Genomic DNA, 23662 nt, shown 5'->3' on the forward strand with positions numbered 1-23662 from the left:
CAGGTGAGTGAGCAGTGAATCAGCAAAGTCTATACAAATGCCAGTCCCTTCTCTTTGTCCACACTGGCTCCTCTGTTACTGTTTCCAGTCTACAGATCCCCTTTCTGCCAGGTACAAGTCTCACAGGCTTTTTCATTGCTCCCCCATTCTCCCCCTCCAAAGTCGGGATGCACTTTTAGAGGAGTCTAATCTTTTTTATATAATCTCAGTAGCACAGGAGCAATAGAACTTGGCACCTGGCTACCCTCTTGCTCAGTTAGAGGGGAAAGATGTCAGATGGCAATCCGGCATTACACCTATCCCCACTTCAACCAGATATCAGATTCTCTGTTAGCAGTCTCAATAAGTTCTGAGGTCTTTGCTCTTGAAGACTGGCATTCTAGGGTTTCTGCCTCCCCACGAGTGCTACCTTTCCTTCAGAACCTCTTGTCCCAAAGCCTTTCTTTTACTACCACGTCCATAACTGAATCTGTTCTAAAAAATGGCTTAATCCTGTTTGGGTGCTACTTGTTCATCCCCCCAAACTGCTAGTTATGGCTCTGCACTTGTAATACTAGCTTTTGAAGGTGAAACAAGAGGACATAAGACAGTATGATAATTTTGATTGGTGTGGCATTGGGCAAGTAGTTTAATTTCCTTGGGCCTCTGTTTCCTCATCTGTAAAATAAAGGGTTTGGACTGGGTACTCTCTGAAGTTCCTTCTAGAATCCTATACCATGAAGCCCTGCCCTCAAGGAACTTACAAACTGGCTGATTTCTTCTAGTTCCATGTGACTAAGAGACAATTATATCAAGTGTCCAGGAGAGTAACAGGATTCCCACACGTTTTAGGAGCTCTGCCCTTTGGGAAGTGTTGCTAGATTTGGAGTTTGGAAGTGAATCCAAGCTCCGCAGCTGATTCTCTGGGGACCTTCCTTTCTCTGCTGGCAAATGAGGGAGTCTGTCTAGAAAACCTAGGAGGAAATTTCTTCCACATCTCCCTTTGTGACTAGTTTCCTTCAAATACAGCTCACATGACCCCTCTTAGTCGAGGCCATCATTCAGGGAGGCTAATGTTTTCAGCCTCTGGAAATGACCTTGCATCTATGGACCTAAGTATAGAAAATATTGAGTATATAGGTAAGTCTTCTCTTGGGGGTAGAATGGAAAGCATAATGCCCTTCTACAGACATCTATCTCACCTAACTTTCCTGCTCATTTCTTTCTTCTCAACAAGGCCCTCCCCTTGAACAGCTGCCAGGTTAGTTTTCTATGTCTCCATTCCCCAAAGAATCCTCCCCTTTCCAAGTTTTTGGTTAAATAAAGCAGCAGCAGCAGCAGCAAGTATAGGAGCAACAGTAGCAATAGGAGCAGCAGCAGTAGGAGCAGCAGCAGCAGCAGCAGCAGCAGCAGCAGCAGAAGCAGCATGTCTTTAACCCAGCCCCCCTACCAGAATCCGGTGAGTATGCTTGTGGTGGGCTCACCACATGTAGAGGAAATGGACTGTGACAGAGTGACATGGACTACTTCCATGCAGGTATAAGGAGCCTAATCTGAGGACATGCATCTGGGTGACTGGAAGAAATAGGGGAGAATGATTTACTTTAGAGTCAATGCGGGGATGAAGTGGAGCAGGCACCCTGCTCTACAGACAATGTAAAAAGATTTGAAGCTTCAGATGATCCAATCCCATGGTCCCTTCGGCCCAGAGATCTTTCCTTAAGAGTGACCATGCTGTGGTAAGGATATTAAGTTCTTCAAGATGAAAAATCCTGGGGCAGTAGTGGAATGTGTGTGGAGGAGGTAGCTATCTATTTCTAACCCAGAACTGTCTTTGAGTTCCTTTCTTTCCACTGTCCCAGCCCTGGTCTCCGATGTGGATGACTCCATCTTCCCTTGAAATAGCCCCAAATCCTAGAAGAATCATAAACCAGGCCTGACAATTTAGAGCCCTAAGACACCTTAGTGGTCATTTATATCATAATGGGGTTGGACTAAACCAGTGGTTTGCTAACTCTTTGGTCCCAGTACCCCTTTAGGGCTCTTACAAATGATCGAGGATCCTAAAGAGCTTCTATTTATGTAGATTATAGATATTGATATTTGCCTTTTTAGAAATTAAAATGGATCAAATTAAAATTTTTTTTTAATTCACTAAATAGTTAATTTTAAAAGGGAATAAAAATCTACTACCTGTTTCATAGTATCTTTAAAAATGAAAATAATTTTATTTTCCAAAACAAAAAAATGAGAAGTAAAACTTTTTTGCATATTTTTGCAAATTCTTTTAATGTCTACTTTAATAGAAGACAGTTGTTTGTTATCATACATTATTTTGACTGAAGTACATGAAGAAAAGCCAGCTACATGTAGGTAAGTATTTAGAAAAGGGTGGAGCATTTTAAGAGAGTGATAACATTAATATAAAATCAATTTTGATCTCAAAATCTTCCTTCCTCCACTAAAGGATTCAAGGAGTCTTTCCCTCCAGTTTTCCCCACCCAAGGGCACTTTAAGAACTATTGACTAGATAAACTCCTTGCTCTACATCTAAAATTTTTTTAAATAAGGTCTTTTAAAATAAAATTTTTCGAGGGGTCTAATCCTTTTTGTATAATCTCAGTAGCACAGGAGCAATAGAACTCGGCACCTGGCTACCCTCTTTCTCAGTTAGAGGGGAAAGATGTCAGATGGCAATCTGGTATCACACCTATCCCCACCTCAACCACATATCAGATTCCCTGTTAGCAGTCTCAATAAGTTCTGAACTGAACTGAAATGTTACCTAACCATTTATTATATATATATATGTGTGTGTGTGTGTGTGTGTGTGTGTGTGTGTGTGTGTAAATATAATTTACAAATGAAGAAACCAAGGTCCAGGGAGCAAACTGAGGGTCTCAAGGCCCCATCCAGATTCAGCTGAGTATATGGAGAAGAGAGGGGAGAAAAGGCATTAGATAGCAGATTTAAGACTGCAATGATCCTTGGAGACCACTTAATTTGTGAAAAATCAGTTAGATAGGAAACTTGGGAAACCAGGAAGATCTGAGTTCAAATTCTGCCAGATACTTACAAGCTGTGTGACCCTGGGCCAGTCACTTGACCTCTCTTGAGTCTCAATTTCCTGAGCCATAAAATGGGGGTGATAATAGCACCTACTTCCCAGGATTGCTGTGAGAATAGCTTGAGAGAATATTTGTAAAGTTCCTCATGTTTAATAAATCTACATGTCTTTTTATGCCCTTCCCCTACTTCTATAGGTTTTGAGTTATTAACTCTTTCTGATCCTCAGTTTCCTCATATGTATGGATTAAACTAGCTGCTAAATTAAGGCACTTTCAGCTCCAAAAACTGTGCTCTTCAGCTCCTCCCACAGTGTGGAGTAGGTCAGTCTCTTCCCTGTTTTACCTTGCTTTGTACTGGACTCGTTCTCAATTTGAGAAATTCTCTTCCATTTCAGTAAATGCTAGCTCAAGTTCACTCCAAGGAATCCAAGGAATCTGTTCCTATAGGGCTGGACTTGGCGCCTAGATGCTGCCCCAGCTCTGTAGGTTAAACACATGTTGCTTTTCTGCTGCTGGCCTGCCACAGTTGGGGGACCAGCAGGCTATTTGGTGAGTGGCTCTCACATTTAGGAGAGCCCAGGGTGCTGACTGTGGAAGGAAATGTCACTTTTAATGAGACCAACATAAGCATAATAAGGCTACTTGTTCTGATGTGCCATTATCCAACACTGCTACAGAATTCTGCCTCAGTTGCCCATGTCCCAGAGGAGAGCATCTCATGAGGCAGGGTGTACTGGGTACTAGCTAGTGAGTTGCTGTTCACTTGTTTCAATCGTGACCCCACTTGGGGTTTTCTTGGCAAAGATACTGAAGTGCTTCACCACTTCATCTGACAGATGGGGAAACTGAGGCAAATAGGGTTTACATTACTTGTCCAGGGACACACCGCTAGTATTTGAACTCAGGAAATGGAGTCTTCCTGATTCCAAGTCTGTCACTCTTTCCACTCGGGCATGTACCTGTCCCATTTTATAGGTTAGAAAATAGAGATTCTGAGAAGTAGTAACTTATCTCATGTCACAAAGTGTGTAAATATCAGGTAAGATCTCCACTGCACCATACTTTATTTTAATTTTTTTGTACTATGTAAAAATATTACCTAAGCATTCTCTGTCCCCAAGGCTGAACTTTAGTTTTATGAATTCCTGTTGGCAGATTAAACTATTTTTTTAAAAAAAGAATCTTGTTTGGGTTTTGTGATGCAACTGACAAGTCAACACGGAATCATGGGGTTGACCAGAAGACCAAATACTGGGGCTGCTGGCAGGATTCCTGCATGCTTACAGTCACTCGTACCTGAGAGCTGACCACCATTCCCTCAAGGCACAGACTGCTGGGGGCAGGGCAGCTGGGCACATGGAGAAGGGAGGCAGAGATGGGAAGGAAACAGGACCTTCAACCCCAAACCACCACTCAGCCTGGTATCCCATCATTCCATCCCATTTCCTTACCTCCCACTTAAAACTCCTCCAGGGATGCCTGCCAGAGTCCTGCATTTGTAGGAGACAAAATAGCCAGCTGTCCCTCCTGGAAATGACGTAAAAGTTACAGTTAGAAAGCTTCAAATACAAACAAACAAGTCCACAAAGCCTTTCTTCTGGAGTAGATGGAATAACCACATTTGGGAAAATTCAGGCTCAGCCCCCAATGAGACAGGGGCCATGAGGTATTACAAAACCCAAAGCTTTAGGGCAGATTGCAGATGTGAGGATCAAAACACAGTTCTGAAGTGGACTCAGGGATGCTCAGGACATGACTGCTAAGTGTCTGAGGCTGGATTTGAACTCAGGAAGATGAAACTTCCTGACTCGAGGTCCAACTCTCCAATGCTCTATTTAGTACCACCAAGAGCCTGTGTATGGATGTGTCAATGAAAAAATATGCTAGATCATCTCTGAATTGCCTTCCAATCCAAAAGCATCCAAGAGCAGGAGGCATATGGAGGAATCCTAGAATCTCCTCGCCTGCCCTTTGGGGCTCTCTGTGGGCAGAAGGCAACAAAAAGACGCTTAGGAGATACAAACAAGATTATTTTGTTACTACTATGTTACCCTCACCCAGGAAATAAACTGATGTGGCTTCGAGTTAAACTGTAATGTTTCTTAAGAGTATTTGTAGTTAAGACTTGGTCTCCAGCAGCCCAATGAAAGGCTTTCCTGCTGTCAGTGCAATTTCAGGCTTCAGAAAAGAGGCGCAGGAAGTAGTTTCCAGAGCCTTTGATATCACCCCATAAGTGGCGAGCTCAATTTAACTGAGCCCTCATCTGCTCTCAGTCCTGGGGAGGCAGATGAGATGAATTTATCATGTTTTTAAGTGAGGAAACTCAGGCATCAAAGAGTGAGGATTTGCCAGAAGTCACCCAAATAGTAAATGATAGCATTAGGACTGAGTAGGTATGGATTTGAGACTAATCTTCTTGGGCAGCTAAAGGGTGGCGTGAATAGAAGACCAGCCTTGGAGTCAGGAGGACCTGAATTCAAATGGAGAGAGACAGACAGAAACAGAGACAGAGACAGAGAGATATAGAGAGACAGAGACAGAGACAGAGAGACACAAAGACAAAAAGACAGAGACAGAGAGAGGATGAGAGAGAATAATCTCAAAATGAGAATGGAGTGACAAGCTTGGAGCCGGACTCAAATCCAATCTCTGACACCAGCTGTGTGAGCCTAACAAGTCATTTAACCTTGTTTGCCTCAATTTCCTCATCTGTAAAATAAGCTAGAGAAGAAAATGGCAAACCACTACAGGATGTTTGCCAAGAAAATCCCAAATGAGGCTATGTAAATTCAAGTACCACTGAAAAATGACTGAACCCACATATCTTTTCTGACTCTTGTATATTTTTGATTTAAAAGCAAAAAAAAATGCAACTGTATATACACAAACATGCAATGGATAATATTCTGAGAATTTTATAAGTTCTCTTGTTAAGAGATGGAAATTAATTTTAAAATATTTAGTCACCTATTGAAAAATAATAGCTTACTATGATATGAAATATTTACCTTTGTATTAGCTAGTAACAGTGCGAAATGATAAAAAATACTTGAAGTTCAGTTGGATATATGACTTCATTTGAAACAAATCACATTTCTTTATGTAATACGTGCATATGGTATATACAATATAATATATACATATGTATATATTATATAAGCTAACTTCATAAGGAGAGAATCCTTTAAATGTGACTTTTTTTCTCACAGAGTGACTCTCTCACAGAAATTCTACTGAAGGACTGTTACTAACTGGTTTATTTGAAAATCTACCAAGTAGAAGAATTGTTATTTGCACAAAGGATAAGTTTAAATAGAAAATAACCTTAATACTGCAATGAGAGGCAATATATTTGTTTCTGTAGAATGCTTAAGGTTAAGCTTTAAGATAGCTAGAAAAATGCATCCTGGTTTTCACAGTCTGTCATCTGTGTTGTAAGAATGAAGAAGTTAGGAACACTTTGATCACATGATTACATGGCTGATGAGGTACAATTGGAGGTAACAGGGGGAAAAGGGAACTACTCAGTTGTACAGTACTGAATAAGATCATGTGCATGGGTCTGATGGTATTATATTAGTAAGACTCTGAAGGAGAGGTCCATGATGCTAGTAAATTTCTTATCACTCTAGCAAAGCAACTCTTGAATAGTGGTTCTCAAATTTTTTTGGTCTTAGGATCTCTCTACATTCTTAAAAAATTACTGAGGATCCCCTAAAGATGTTTTGTCATGTGGATTATACCATTGATATTTATTATATTAGAAATTAAAATTTCTTTGTACTTTTGTGAAAATAATTTTGGCCTCATGTACTTCCTGAAAGGAAGCAGATTCCTGAAGCTCGTTTTGAGAATGCTGGTCTGGAAATAGTTGTAAATATTTGTTCATCGAAGATATAATGGAAAAAGAGATTGGACAGAGGTGGGATTGCCGATTAAAAGTTATGGGACAACAACTGAGGACTTTGGGGGGAAGGAATTGCTAGAGATATAGTAATAATATTGCAAAAAATTTAAAGTAATAGAATAAACATTTAAAGTATTTAAACATTTAAAAATGCATAGAAAGAAGCAGAAGTAAGTTCAAAAGGGGAAACAGAACCAGGAATATGTGTTGGAACTCTCATGGGAAATTTAATACCTTTTAAAAAACAAAGTGCTTATAATAGTAGTTCATAGTTTGCTGGGCATCTGATGCATGTGTAGACCCCATCAGTTTTCCAAGATGGTCCTGGCAAGATATTAGAAGATATCCTAGACCTAAGGGCCAGCAAGCAGCCTGTGTCCTGAACTTGGCAAAACAACAATCCTTTGTATTCTTCCTCTGGATGATTTCAGCCACAGCCAAATCCAAGAATTGTTTCCCAAAGACATCAGGTGGTCTCTGAGATTAGACAAGCACCTGTAGTACCCATGAAGCTCTGCTACGAATCAAACTTGTCACATTGTTATTGTTACCCTTCATTGTCAGGGCTACAACTCACTTTGCAGCCATTGGTATACATATTGAGATCCCCCCACAGCCAGGGGTAGGTCTTGGGCCCATGTGTCTTTGCTTGCAAGCTGTTTTCCTCCCTTTGAAATTAAACTTCTGTTTGATTCCTGACTCTCCTTTCTCTAGCTAGCTCTGTTTGGTTCTGGCCACTCACATGTTAGACATCATTCTGGTCTGGTTGACAGTTCACATGAGCCTGATTCCCCTACAGCAGTTTCTTATATAATACTCCCTTTTCTGTTCTTCTTTGCTTATTGAAATATTATTGATGTCTATTAAAGTCATAAAAACAATAAAATGGGAACAACAAAAAATAAATTTGATAAGACAGCAAGAAGTTCTGAAAGGGACATAAATAGGACAATTTTGTTATTACAAAGTTATATTTTATACAGACTTTCTGAAAAACAAATTGCATGCAGGAAAAATTCATGGTTTCATGTTGAATTTTCTTGTGTTTTACATTGAAATTCATATAGTTGGTAATGATTGCTAAGTTAATAATAATAAAAAAAACAAATTTTAAATGATTATAGAATAAAATTCAGAGGAGAAAACCATGGTCTCAAGGATAGGAGGGAGAGAGACTTCCTCCCTTCCATTCCATAGAGTGATGGCAGACAGTAGTAAAATCCCAGGGAGCCATCTCCTCAGAGCTTGAAGGCCTTTGTCTGCCTCAGCTTTGACTCCAAATCCAGACCCTGGAGCTTAGAAGCTTCCTGGATTTTTTTTTTTTTTTTTTTGCTTAGAGACCTAGAACTGACAACTATGTCCTTCATTCTTTCTGCAGCCCATTCCATTTTCTGGACCTATCCATGGTGGACTCAAGGATGGACATGAGATCACTGTCAATGGGTCGGTCCTTCTTACCTGTGGGACTAGGTATTTGTTTCTTCCATTTTACTCCTACATGTGAACCAGGTACCCATAAGCAGGTGGAGGCACGAGTAACCATCCAGAATTGTCCCTGGCACTTGCTTTGACTTCTCAAGTTGTTCCACCAGACTTCAGAAGCTGACCAAGCTCATGGGTCAGAAAACCATATGAAGATAAAAATCATTTGGCAGTGATCCCCTGATTGGCCCCTTGCAAGACTTGAGTTTATAGCTCAGATCTAAATGGAGAACCACAACAGTTACATTGGATCAGTCTCTGGACCTGACTTTATATGAGAGGTGACTGGTCAGCATTAAGGGAATGGTCACTAACCTGGAAACCGTTGTTCAGCTCAATTTAGCCACCTTGTCTGAAGTGCCTGCTACATATAAGAACCCGGAATAGCAACTTTTTTTTTTTTCTGTAATGAGTGTCTCCCCTCAGGGAACCTATATTATAATGTGAGAGGAGTGCAGGAAATACGTGCACACAGAGCTGAGTAAATACAACATAGGTTTTTATGAAAGCATAGGAGAACTCTAGGGAAAAAAGGCAATGCTGGAAGAGGGGGTATGGAGAAGAGGGTCATAAACTGAGGGAGGAAATCCCTCTACTGAACGTTATTATTATTATTATTTTGCTGAAGCAATCGGGGTTAAGCGACTTGCCCAGGATCACACAGCCAGGGAGTGTTAAGTGTCTGAGACCAGATTTGAACTCAGGTCCTCTTGACTTCAGGGCTGGTGCTCTATCCACTGTGGCACCTAGCTACCATTCTACTGAGCCTTAGACAAAAAGATGAGAAATCTGAAAAGCAGACTTGAAGCAGCAAGCACTCATTCTAGGCAGAGAGGTTAACCTTCAAGTAAATGTCCAGAAATGGGAAATAACATTTTAGTTTTTATCAAACTCTGACCCTTGACTATATAGAAATGGAAGCTGGTACATGAGCCTCACTGTTCAGTCATTTTTCTGTCATATTTGACCCTCTGTGACCCATTTGGGGCTTTCTTGAGAAATACCACAGAGATTTCCTGTTTCTTTCTCCAGTTCATTTGATAGATGAAGAAACTGAAACAAACGGCATTAAATCTTGCCAGGGTCACATAACTAGGAAATGTCTGAGACAGATTTAAACCCACAAAAGGCTCAGCACTCCAGCCACTGCTAACCCTATAGCCTCATTACGTGTCTACTAGTCTGTAAAAATTAAGGAGGGCAAAAATCTTATGTGATCTAAATTTTGTAGCTTCCCCAGAATCTAGCTTAACCAATATTAATGAATTGAATTTGTGGGTCACCCTAAAGTACTCAGCTAAAGTAGGAATATGAATCCAGAACACTTCCAGGGAAAACAAACTATGTCATTAAATCAAAGAATATTTCTTGAATCTGACAAAGTGCTCATGTGAAAATTGAGCGACTTTGAGGGTAAGATTGAGGGTACAAAGTAAAAAATGTCTGGTTGGGAATCAGACTCCAAGAAAGTCATTTCTATTCACTGGCCTTTACTTCTCTCTTTGGGAAAATGAGGGTGTTAGACAAGATCAGGACTTCTTTTTTTTTTTTTTGAGCATCTTTCCTTTTGTAAATTAAAAATTTTATTTTCAACACATATGCATGGATAATTTTTCAACATTGACCCTTGCAGTCTTGTGTTCCAATTTTTCCCCTCCTTCTCCCAACTTCTCCCCTAAGTAATCCAATATATGTTAAACATATATGTTAAGTTCAATATATGCATACATATTTATACAATTATCTTGCTGCACAAGAAAAATCAAATCAAAAAGGAAAAAATGAGAAAGAAAACAAAATGCAAACAACAACAAAGAGAGTGGAAAATGCTATGTGATTCCCCACTCAGCTCCTACAATCCTCTCTCTGGATGTAGATGACTCTCTTCATCTCAAGATCATTGGATCTGGCCTGAATTGTCTCATTGTTGAAAAGAGCCTTGTTTATTAGATTTGAAGATCAGGGCTTCTTAATCTAGATTCAAGAAGTCTGTAAAACTAGATGGCAAAAAGAGCTCTTTATTTCACTGTAATGAAATGCATTTAAAAATATGGTTCTGAGGAGATCCAGGAACTTTACTAGAATGCCAGAGGAACCAGGATACTTAAAAAATTAAGAACCCTAGTACTAGGGAATGTCAAAGGAGAGCACTGCACCTAGATAGGAAATCTGGCTTCCAATCTCAGGTCTGCTACTTCCTTCCTGCTACTTGAGGAGATGCTCCGCCTAAACAGTAGCAGGGGGGAAGTAACCTATATTTTCAAAATAAAAATCTTTAATTTAAAAAAGGAAAGATGCTCAAAAAAAAAAGAAGAAGATGAAGCCCTTATCTTGTCCAACACCCTCAAGGAATCATAGAGAAAGGAAAGAGTTAAGACTAAAGAGTAGTGTAAGACTAAGGGGTAGTCTCTGGGTCTGGTGTCTGGGAACCAGCCATCACCAGAACACAGCATCCACTAACTGCTCTTATTTTTTTTGACCCCTGAATTAGATTTTCTGTGAATTTTGAATGTGGATCCACTGGAGATAACATCGCCTTTCATTTCAATCCTCGGTTTGAAGATGGTGGCTACGTGGTGTGCAATACAATGAAGTATGGTTGCTGGGGGCCTGAAGAGAAGAAGATGGAGATGCCTTTTCATAAGGGAAACCCTTTTGAAATTCGTTTTCAGGTCCGCAAGGAAGGCTTCAATGTAAGTAGAGCATCATCCCTCCTAAGTCACCTTTCTTTGAGAGAATACAGGAATTACAAGTTGGAGGCTGGGTTCAAAAAGTCAGCTTCAGGAGTACAATATAGAAAATGCATGATTTGGTGGAAGCAGTTTGTTTGAAAAAGATCAGAGGCTTTAGTGACTCATATTAAATGTGAATCACTGGTATAACAGTCACAAGAGCAGTTAAATCTAACCTGGTCCTGTTTTGTTCTGCCTTGTTCCAACTGGCACTGGAGTACTGTGTTTGGTCTCGGGCATCATAGATCAAAAAGGGCCCTGCTAACCTGGAATGTGTCCATAGGAGGCTAACCAGAATGGTGAAGCAGCTTGGGTCTGTGCCAGGAGATGAAGGAACTGGGAATGGGATGTTTAACCTCAAAAGGGAAGACTCAGGAGAGATAGGACTGATGCCTTCAAATAATTAAAGAACCATCATGCTCAGGAGAGATTTGCTTTATTTTATTTGGTGTCAGAGTGTAGAACCAGCAACACTGGGTGGGAGCTTGATGTTAACTATGATCAGTAATTCTCTTCCATCAGAAGATTCCTTCTCAAAAGCTCATGTTTATGGCTCCCAAGGTCCCACTGGATTTCTGCTCATACAGCTTCTTCTTCTTGGCAGGTGTGGGTGAATGGGATTCATTTTATTCAGTATCCGCACCAGATCCCTTTCTATCAAGTGGACTACATCTCGATCGAGGGCATAGTGCAGGTGTCCTACATCAACTTCCAGGTCAGAATGGATGGCACAGGTCTCCTCCACTTCCTATCCCAAAGGAAGGGCAGAAATCCCACTGAATGGCAGCTGCCACAGGCCAGGAGAAAGCTCTTTCCTCCCCTTATCCAGCCCCCAACCCTCACTGCTCCCTCTCCTGAATTAGGATGGGGAAAGCTCTGCTATCCTCCCTTAGCGGTGTGCCTCCTTTACTTCACTTGGATTTGCCCATTTCCTTCTTCCATTTTTGGCACCTAGCACAATGGCTGGCTCCTAGGAGACATTTAATCAAGATTGATTGAATTGAATTGGATTGAACTAGACTGAACTGGACTGAATTCCTGCAGGGCACTATCCTCCACACTCTGACCCCTCCCCACCATGTCTCTGTCCCTCTATATCCATGTTGTTATTTCTGTTCCTCCTTTACTGTCTGATTGGAAGGTGAAATGATAGAACAAAAGGACCCAAGTTGCTTGCCTGAGATGAGATGACTTTTAAGGTGACTCCAACTCTAAATGCTTTGAACTTGTTTCCCCACTCCCCATTTCTTTCCTTTCCCTTACTATGTATGGCCCTGGTTGGCATTTACCTGACTCTGTCTCCCTGTCTTTACCTCTCCTCCTTTCTGTCCATGTTTTATCCTGTTCTCCTGCCTCTTCTCCCTACACCTGCCCTTTTCTTTCTCTTTCATAAACATCTCCTACCTAAATACAGGAAATCAATAACACACCTGGAGTTTGTGACAGGGACTATCCTTTCCAGCTTTTCAGATAAGTCGTCACCTAATCTATTTTATTCCTGATTCAATTCATTCACCAAGCATTTATTAAGCACTCCCTAAATGTAAGGTCCTGGGCACACAAAACCAAATAGCGAATAATGACTGACCTCCAGAAGCTTACATTCTATTGGAAGATTAAAAAAATAAAGATAATATAATGAAAGAAGCTAAAGATTCTAAGAGGAAAAGGTGAGGAGGGAGGCAAAATCCTGGAGATGGGAAATTTGCCATTAAGTTTGGAAAATAGCAAGTAGGCCAGTTTGGAAGGAAAGTGATACGAAATAAGATTGGAAGGCTGGGGAGAGCTTTTAATGACAGACTGAAGAATGTGTGTCTTACTCTAGTGGTGATAGGAGGTCTTTGAGGCTGCAATATATAATCAAAAGAATGCTGATCTTGTAGCACTGTCCTTAGAGTACAATTTGACCCGAGTTCAAATCCTAGATTTGTCATTTATCATTTGTGTGACTTTGGGTCACTTAACCTGAATGAATCTGAGTTTCTTTAGCTATAAAATGAGGCAGTTGGAGTAGTTGACCTCTGAGGACTATTTGACCTCTGGAGGTCCCTTTTAACTGTAGTAGGAAGTTACTGAAGGTAGGTGTACAGTGAGGATAACACCAGAGTCAGTCTTGTGCCTAAGGAAGATAACTTTAGAAGCTTTGGGGAGGATGGATTGGAGAGGGGAGTACCTGGAGGCAAGAAACTCCATTAAAAGTTTATTGTATTTATAGGGAATAGGTGATAAGGTTGTAAACTAGAATTGAGAGATGTTTTAAAGGCAGATGTAATGTAAAAAGTTTGTTATATAAATAAAATAGTAAACTTTTTACATTATATCTTCGTCTTATACTCTGCTTAATCATTTCCCCCCTTGGAGGATGTTATCCCTATATTAGAATTTGACTACAAATATAGGTTAAAATTGTAAAATATTCATATTTGTATCCTTCTGTTGTAATTCAGAGATGTTCTCAGAGCAATCTGTTATTTAGTAGACTTTGTAGTATACTTATAAAACTTCCTGATTATAGAAATTGGCTATAAATGGAAAAAGAGGGACAATGTCATATATCATAACTGGGGTGAGAGAGGGAAAGGCAGAAAGTGGAGAAGAACTTTCTTAGGTCTGTTTGATTCTAGACATCTCTGTTATATCATCTTGCATCATTATATCATAAAGGACTATCTTTCTCTGTAGCAATACCCAGAGGAATATGAGCTGCAAAGTTCCTTCTCTTCAAGTTCAAAACAATAGTAAACTACAATCCCAGGGATTTTTACCTTAAATAGCAAAATTTCACTAAGCATAACTTAGGGTTTGAATGTTTTCCTAACACTTAACATTTTATTTATTCTTTACTTATAAATTAAAACTACCCCTATTCTGGGACTTCAAAAATAACAGCAAATGCCTGATAATTGACTTGTCATGACTATGTTGAAACTACATCTTTAAATTACTCTATACACTTTCATAATAGCCAAGAATTTCAAATGAAATTTTTCTATTATTTATTATTATTATCTCCTTTATAACAAAATATACCTCATTAAATATTTAACAGTTTTCAAAGATCTTTTTTTTTAAAAATCACATCCTTTTAAAAACCCAATTCATGTGTAATAGCATCCAGATTAAAAAGTCATTTTGTCTAACAGCATTTCTATTATAATGGTGTCTCAGAATTCACAATATAAGAGAATTTTGAAATACAGCAATAACACAAATATGTATTTAAAACATAAAACAAAACTTCAGATGACATTAATTGCATTACTAAATGATCACATATTAAAAAAACCATTGATATTATTACCTTTGTCATATTAAAAATATTTTATAGCATTATAAGGCAAAAAATAGAGTGCTTAACATTTTTATATCTGCCACCAGTTAAGTATTTTACAACTATTATTTTAATCCTTACATCACTGGAAAGTGGATGCCATTATTATTTTTTGTTTTACAAATCAAGAAACTGGGGCAAAGATAATGCAGCTTGTGCAAGATTACACAGTATAAGATATATAATCCCACTTCTGACACTAATTAATGTCAACTGGAGCATATATGGAGTATATGGTCAGAGCCAAACAGAACAGGCTAGGTACGGGAGAGTCAAGAATCAAAAAGAAGTTTCATTTCAGAGTGAGGAAAATCTTGCCAACTAGAAGGGCAGTCGCACACTTGTGCTGGGGCCCATTCCTAGGGAGAAGATGAGAGGCAGTATGGGGAGATCTCAATACTTACACCAATGACTACACAGTGAGCTGGAGCCCTGAAAATGAAGGGTAACAACTACAATGAAACACATTTGATTCATAGAAGGGCTTCTTGATGGAACACAGATACAAGTCCAAGCTTGTCCAGTACTTGTACAAGCTTAGGGAGCACGTTGTGTTGGTCAATGCAATTAAATGATTATGCAACTTTTGCCAGATGGTCAGATCACCCAGAGGGTGAGCCCAAAGGATTGTTGTTGGGCTAACTCAGCACAACCTGCTTGCTGGTTTTTAGCTTGGGAAAACAGGGTGTCTCCTAATAGTATCTTGACATCCTCAAATAGGGAGATTCCCCTACTTTCTTTCCTTCACCTATTCCAGGTTCTGAACAGTGGAGATCAGAAAGTACATCATGTTTCTTTCAATCTTTATCATCACAAGCATCAGGAAAAGATTCTCAGCAATAACCAAGGTGCCCAGGAAGACATCCTCTTTGTCTTCATCAGACAGGATGGGAACAGAATGGATTTTTAAAAAATGGACTAGAAAGATGGGTTTAGGTCCATGGGTCATTAGCTGTGTCTTGGGCTTGGGCAATGGGGGAGCAGGAATTTTCAGGTGCCATTCCAAGAGCTTTGTGAGGCAGCTCACAGGCCAGGCTTGGCATCCCAGACACAGAGAAGTCCCCATTCAAGAAAGAGAAGCTCTGCTAGAACTAACCTGACTGCTTGCCTCTCTGTCTGCTTCCTCTTGGAGCTTATACAAGCTTCATTTTCCCGGGGAGGTCCCTCCTCTCTGAGCTTCCCTCAGCTCCCTGTCCCACACTCAGCTTGCTCCCTGCTTTCCTTTTCTCCTGCTCTCCTCCTTGCCTTCCCAAACCTAGTAATCCAAATGCTGCTCTCTCTCTCTCTTTTTAAACAGATGAAATCACTTTGAGTGACGTGCAGCACAATGTCCCTGTAGCCAAAAGAGGTAAAACCAAAGTGAGTGAATAAGAAGTGCCCAGGGAGAGAAAAACAGAGCAGCCAAAACAATGACATTTAAGAGCATTTATTACTGGCCAAGACTGATTCCCAACGCCAAGCCTGGAGGGGTCAGTAATGAGTGGTCTCAGGGCCACATGTTTATAGAAAGAAGAAAGGGATATCAAAATGTTTGTTGATACATTTGTCACAATAAAGAAATTTCTATTCTAAACAGGAGACAAAAAGTTATCACTCTAAGGGGGTCTTTCCCAGACGGCAATAATCAGTATTTCTTTAAGCTTATCAGGTTGTCGAGGTCTTGGGTTTGTCAGGACAGCACATCTGGGGATGGAGAAATACCCTCTGCATTAGGGAGTGAAGAACTAGTAACAAACTTCTAACTATAAAGGTTCAAGATTATGTTTCTCACGGTCCCATTTGGGGTGTTTTCCACTTGACTCCCCTTTTCTTGAGACTGTCAGAGACTGGACTCATCAGAGACCAGGGGAGAGCAAGTGACCCTGGCAACAAACAACTTAACAGCCTGGATCCTCTTCCTGATAAATGTGATTAAACGATCAATTGAGGGGTAATCAGTAGATCCATCAGAAATAGGATAAGGGGGCCTATCAGGGAGGTCACAAGAGAGGTTACCCAGGGGGAGCAATTGCAAAGTGACCAGTGCCAGGATGTTAATTGGCGTTGAGGCTTCTCCTGGTCCTTGATTCACTGTCTAACTGCAGAGAGGGACTCTTCTATTACCCCCCCGAGTTGTTAACATGGAAACAGCAAGCTGCCCTGAGGGCCAAACATATCCCTCCTTGCTTAAGGTAGAGTAAATCCAGGCCCCAATGACTCTGTGGGACACCCCTGCCAAGGAGTTCAGGGAGTTCTCCAGGAAGGATGTGATTTTCCAGGTCCTTCAAATCCTGGTCCATCTGGGAACCCAGAGCCAACAGCTGCTGTCACCATGGATCAGGGCAGCGGTTCCCACAGTCAGGGAGCCTGCTATTCCCAGCCCCACTAGGAGGGGAACCAGAGTAGGAGCAGCCCCCCTCGCCCTATCTAACAGACCAAAATGTCCTTCGGCCCTTCCTCAGAATACAGAGAGACCTGAGGGAGCCCGTACACAAGCAGGCAGAGCTGAGGGGAGTCTTCCAAGGCCAAAGTGAATTCACTGATACAAGGGGTTAGTCCCACAGTGCGGGACAAATAGGACCCTGCGGGTCAGTTTATGGTATCTTTGTGTGGGGAAACGGCAACAGCTTCCACTTGGAGCTTCTTGTATGGGGAGTGCTCCAGCTCACAGCCCTCTGACTTGATGCACCGAGCCCCACCCTGTATCCCTCCCACAGTTACCATGGGGACGTGGGCAGCGCACTCCTGGGGCGGGCTCTCAGTGAGAGTGAAAGATTCAGGATGGAGGGGGCCTCTGTCCCCCAGGGGGCGCCTACACCCACAAAGCAGGGGGGCGGGTCCAGCTTGTGGCGAGGGGGGGGCTGGTTTATCAGCAGGTGTATCCCATCAAGGGCTGACATAAAGGTCCCATAGGGAGGCAGCGGTCCTGGGGGAGTGGAGGCTGAGGGGGTGTTGTTTTGGTTTCCCCCTCCAGACCAGAAGTGGTCGTGGCTGGTCCCTGGGGAAAATGAGGGGGGTTAATAACTGCATTAGGGCCTCTGGGGATGTTTTCCCTGGGGAGGGTCCTACTTTGGGTGGTGAGCAGGGCTCCCAAATCTCTTCCTGCCGCATAAAAGCTGACTCCCCGGGTCCTTCCCGAGAGCTGGCATAGGTCCAGATAGAACCAAGGCTGCCTCCACCCCCCCCCCAGTAGTTCTCACTAGGTTCCATATCTATGGAAGAATAGTGGCCGGGCTTCCCCAATGGGGCGGGGGAAGCAAGAGGGAGGATCAGGCCATGAAAGGGGATGAGACATGAAAACACCCTCTTCCTGAGTCAGGTCCTGTGTCGGGAGCAGGGCAAGGTCTCACGTGGGAACGATGGATCCAAGCCCTACTGTGGGTCACCTTCACTGCTGAGGGATGGGAGGGGATGGCCTGGTGGGGGCCAGTCCAGCGGGGTTCCAATGCAGAGCCATGAGGAAGTTTCCTGGTCAGGATCCCATCCCCAGGTTTGAGGTCCGGTCAAATGGGGGGGAGGAGGGGAGAACGGGTGTGGCTGAGCAGAGGCGCAATAGAGAGCCCTGCCTGCTGCCCGGGTGTCCTGCAGAGCCTGTAGGGACGTGAAAAGGGATCATTAGTAACACCTAAGAACCGTCCTGCCCCGTGCCGGGAAGGATGGGGGTGCAGCACCAAATAAGCTCCTACCCAGGTCTCGCCAGCTCCCAACCAGGGCTCAGAAATGTGCCCCTCAAATGCCCTCTTCATGCTTCTGCCTGACCCCAACCCTGCGATCCGTAGGCACAGTGCAGGTGCCCTTTAACCGGAGGCCTGTGCCAGGGACTGAACAACATCAGAAACAAAGGCTGGGCCATTGTCAGACCCGAGGGGGAAGGGGAGTCCGAACTGGGGGAAAATTTCAGTCACAAGTTTCTTGGCTACGACCAAAGCACGTTAGGATTTTACCGGAAATGCTTCGGGCCACCCTGAGAAAGTGCCAACAAAAAGCAAAAGAAAACCATGTCCTTGAACCCAGGTTTCCATGTCCATGAAATCGACTTCCCCTGTCCCCGAGTGTGAGTCCCCGGGGACACAGGATAGGCACAGTGGGGGGTGGGCAGGGGTCACCTTGGCACAGTCAGGCATCGCTGGCACCAGTCTCAGTGAGGGATTCCATTCTGGGTGAGAAAAAGCAACACAAAGCGATCATACAAGGGAGTCCCCCCAAGTGAGTTAGAGAGAGCAGCTGTGAAACAAAGGATAGCTCAAGGCTTTTGGAAGAATCACACGTCCTTCTGCAGGGCGCCCCCAGCCCTGCCATCAGCCGGGCCAGCAGGATCTTGAGGCCCGTAGGAGGGTCGGTTGCCCATAGGTTTCAGTGAACTCTCCCTTATCTGGAGTTGTCACATGTACAGGTAACTAGCCCTAAGGTATATCAGTCCTCATGAACAGCAGGGGGTTTGTAAACAGGGGAACTGAGGCAGAACATCTCAGGGAAACTGAGGTAGGGCCATTAAGGGAACTGTGGCACAAGAGTTCAAATCATTGAATTACCTTCCCCTAGATACCTGGAAGGTCCCAGAACCATAATGCTGACCCTTCCTATTTGAGGCAATAAACTAAAAGAGAAGTAGAAAAATTCAAGGACTTATGTGGCAAGGGCAAGTCTCTCCCTGACAACCCCAAAGGCTCCCTGGTGCCACATGACAGATGGAGCATCATCCCTGCCAGAGAATCCAGTTTGAGATGGAGAGGTCACTGTGAGTTAGGTGGTCTGCAGTCATTTGTGCATGACTCGCCTCTGCTTATATAGGGAGCAGCAGGGCTGGAGACAGTCGTGCTGCCCATTCAGAGGGTACCCTGCCCCAGGGGAGAAGAGTGAGGCCTGGAGTAGCTCCACCTGTCCCCACCCAGGATACAGATCTCTGAGCAGAGCTATCAGAGCATGCACAGTTAGACCATCAAGGCAGGCAAACTCCGGACTTTAGATGCCTAAAACGTCCTTTGAGAAGACTGAGATATCAGTTAAGAACCTGGGGTTACAGGACTGGAGACTGCCAAGGCCAATCAGGTGCCTGATTTCTGGTTGTTTCAAAAAAAAAAATTCACACACTGAGTCTGCCAGAGCAACTCCAACAGAATAAGGGGTTCCAAAGTGAAAGCATAACCAGCAGTCACATCCCAGTAGGTTTAAGCAAGGAGTAAAAACGACAAAGGACTGCTTAAAGGACTTCCGATTCAATCTGAACTAGTGAGATAGGGGGTGGGCAGAAGTACATAGGGCAAGGTGAACAGGAAACTAGGGGTTCCCATTCTTCCTCTTTCCCCAATTTCCTATCTCTTCTTCCCTCCCTTTTTCTCTCAGGCAAATGGAATCATCAAAAAAAAAAAAAAAAAAAAAAAAGCAACTAAATTGTCAAATGACCATCCCACATATAAATCCCAAGAGTGAATTCCTATACTATCACAGTAGGGTTTCCCCAAAATCATTCAAACATAACAGCAGGAGTTACACAATTTTACCAATTTCCATCCCAATCTCAACACACAGTAATAAATGATCCATTCAGGGTTTAATAGTCCTCCATCAACCATTGTCCATTTCCCATAGCAGTCTATCAGGGGCAGGGGGCGAAGCATCTCATCCAAAAACTGCTTCATGCTGATCAGGAGCAAAGAAAGTCTCAGATACAAAGACTGATCCACAAGGACTGCTGCAAGAGGTGGGGAGGCCAGAATAGACCGACCAGCAGCTGCCCATGGAAAGAGACATGCTTGTCTCACAGGACAGCCAAACGCCTGTCAGCTGTAGTCCCAATAAAAACAGCAATTAGGTTTCACAGACCACTGTTAATTGTCCTCTCATCATTTAGAAACCTTTAATAGCCTGAATATCTTCGGACACAAATGCCTAGTAACAGATAGATGGTCAGGCTAAATCTCATTTACCTAAGTATTTAGGATACAGTCATTATATATAACCAGACTGGAAACAGCAAGGTATGACACAATTGAATTTCATTAACAAATTCTACTGACCACTGGCTCCTAGTAGGCACAGGAGGAGAAAAAAATGCAGAAATGTGAATATAACATAATTTAAAAACTGATCCTTCAGCACATACAGGACACAGGATAAAGTAGCCTTAACCCAGTTATACTCCAGGTAATTGTCCCGCTAACCCTCAGAGGGTGGAGCTTTAAAACTCCCTATAAATATTAATTACAAGCCCAACAAATTTTACCTCCAATAACAAATTCCATTGAACAAAGTTTCAGATAGATCCCAAACAGGTATTTACCATGATCTTATATTGATAACAGTAATACATTTGTCCCAGTATGTTCACAACTCATCTTTCAAATCTAAGTAGGCCATGTGGAACATTATACAAATCATTTTGCTTTAAAGTACCTAATACATTGAAAAATTACAAATTACATATTGAGCAGCAGGGAGAGGCATTTTCAAAAGGCCAAAATAAAAAAACTATTATTTTCAGAAGTCCTTTAAATGATGGGTATACAATCAATACAATCAATTAAAACTTACACAGAACATTCTATACAAAATCCTAATACCACATAAAAGAATCTGAAAGTTTCTTTAAAACATCAATTAAACTTTTAAAAATAACTTTACCAAATTATAGATCACATTTATGACTATATTCCTTAACCAAGGAAATCATTATGTATCCAAAAAACCCCCAAAAAACAAAAAAGCAAAAACAAATGTAGGCTGTCTCTTTAAAATCACAGTTGCTCCTGTCAGCCGGCTGCAACTTGATAAAAAAAGGCTGGAACACACTTAGTTGGGGGGTGGGGGAAGAGGAGGAAAGAAAGGTGAGCTAAATCTGCACAAAAGATTCCCTCCTGTTCCCACTCAAGCTTCCCCACACAGAAATCCTTCCATTAAAACCCTTCCTTTTTCTCTTCCTATTTAACTCTTCTCTTTCCCTCAGCTATATACTAAAAACACATTTTAAAAACCCTTCTACTAGATACTCCATTGCTAAAATAGCAGAAGCAGTCGGGGGGCGGGGTGTGAGTTGAATCTTTACCTTTGAAGATAAAAGAAACTCTCCCATTTCTCTTTCCTCCAACTCTTCTCTTTCCTCACTCCTAAAACCCTTCAACCTACAACTTCTCCTACAAATCAGTCTTTCATAAATCACCATCATTCTCCTTTCCTTTCCCCTTCAGAAGTTTTAAGATTCACAATACAGTAAATAGCTAATAATTCTATAAAACCCGCATGTCCAGCAAACATAACCCATAATGTTAACAAGATTTCAGAAGCAAACCAAATAGTGTTTTTTTTTTTTTTAAGTTTTTTCTTCCTTCTGCCTGAATGTTTCAAGGCCACTAGCAGAACCTTTTTTTCCCCAGGTGGCATTAAGCAGATAAGGTTTTATCAGCATTACTCCTCTCTAGCAAGCTTTAAAAACCTGCTCCTCGGGGAAAAATTCCCCACTAGTTTAAAATAGTCAAGTTGTTTTGTTCTTTTACTTACAAATTAGTACAACAGGTTAAAAAGTTTAAAATCACAAAAAAGTTTTTATATCAAGGATAGTTGCAACATGGAAATAACCAATTGCCAAATTGTTTAACCATTGTTCTTAAAACTTAAAAGCTCTTTAAATCAACACAACAGACAGACAAGTTACAAACACAGAACAAAAATTCACAGCCATACGTGGCACAATTACAACATTAAACAAAACATTTAACATATACAGACTAGGGGCTATTCAGAAACCTTAAAACAGTCTTGAGGGAAGTTTTTGCAGCTTGAGAGCCTCCCTCCCAGAATCCAAACAGAGCTTTTTAGGCTTTGGAGCCTCAGTTTGGTGCATTTCTTTGCCTTCACAGAGAATGCCCAGAGAACCAGGTAGTGCCAAAAGGCACTCAGAACCAGAGTTGTGCCACTGGCACACAGAACCAGATAGACACAAGTACACTTAAACACAAAGAGACAGTAGACAAACAATTCCAGAACACATCAGACAACCAACCAGCCCAAGCACTCCGACAGCGTCCTGTGGAGGCCAGTAGGCATTACTATTGCTGCGTCCAGCATATCCACCTACTATCCCAGAGTACTCACCCAGAATTAAACCGGGTGCTCAGAGCTCAGAGCTAATCGAGTCAAATTTATGTCTCCTCGAACTGTTCGGTTCTGCAAATATGCATTGTATCTAGGATATACTGCAACATATTTAACATATATAGGACTGCTTGCCATCTTGGGGGGGTGGGGGTGGAGGGAGGGAGGGGAAAAGGTGAAACATGGGCGAGTGCAGGGGATAATGTTGTGGGAAATTGCCCTGGCATGGATTCTGTCAGTGCAAAATTGTTATTGACTAAAATAAAATTTGAATTGAAAAAAAATTTATGTCTCCTCTCCCAGTCTGAAAAAGTGGATTACCGAGGTCCGAGGCTGAGCAACATCTCTCCTTGGTCAGCCCCTAGAGACAGTAACCCCCTTCTCTCTCTAGGGAAAGGGACTGACTGTCAAACAGAGCCAAAGGCTATCTCGCTGGGAAGCCTCCAAATGAAGTGCCCAGGTGAGAGAAAAACAAGGCAGCCCAAATAATGAAGCTTTAAAAGCATTTATTACTGATTAGGACTGATCTCCCAAAACTAAGACTGGAGAGATCAGTAATGAGTGGCCTCGAGGCCACATATTTATAGAAAGAAGAGAGAGAGAGAGATGAAAGTGTTTCTTGATACATTTGTGATAATAAAGGAATTTCTATTCTAAACAGGAGGCAAAAAGTTATCACTCTAAGGGCTCATTCCTAGACAGCAATAAGCAGTATTTCTTTAAGCTTATCAGATTGTCAAGGTCTCGGGTTTGTCAGGACAGCACATCTGGAGGTGTAGAAATACCATCTGCATTAGGGAATGAAGAACTAGAAATAAACTTCTAACTACAAAGGTTAAGATTATGTTTCTCAGTGTCCCATTTGGGGTGCTTTTCCACTTCAAATGAACAGACTAACCCTTTACTCCATCCAATCTGGCCCAGATGACTGTTAACCAGTTAAAACCATTGCTTAGTTCTGAAGTCAAGCAGCTGACTTGCATAGGCAGGACTGAGATAAGTTAAAGCAGGGAAGTCAGACTGCCCCTTCAGCTAAAATGATGGGTCAGTCACTTTGTCAAGTCTAACTCATAGAGCCCATCAGAGCACAGGAGGT

The 23662-nt window shown here is 41.9% G+C and overlaps 1 protein-coding gene across 1 annotated transcript in view; it reads left to right on the forward strand.

Moving 5' to 3' along the window:
• Nucleotides 1–1313: 1313 nt before the first annotated feature.
• The window catches only part of LOC127559427 (galectin-9B-like), a 94784-nt gene continuing 72435 nt past the window's right edge, over nt 1314–23662 (forward strand). Inside the window, exon 1 of the mRNA XM_051993206.1 lies at nt 1314–1438. Within this exon, the coding sequence (XP_051849166.1) occupies nt 1406–1438 (33 nt within the window). The 5' untranslated portion in view covers nt 1314–1405. The remainder of the gene's footprint in view (nt 1439–23662) is intronic.

The sequence above is a fragment of the Antechinus flavipes genome, chromosome 4, assembly GCF_016432865.1.
Source record: "Antechinus flavipes isolate AdamAnt ecotype Samford, QLD, Australia chromosome 4, AdamAnt_v2, whole genome shotgun sequence".
Classification (NCBI taxonomy): Eukaryota; Metazoa; Chordata; class Mammalia; order Dasyuromorphia; family Dasyuridae; genus Antechinus; species Antechinus flavipes.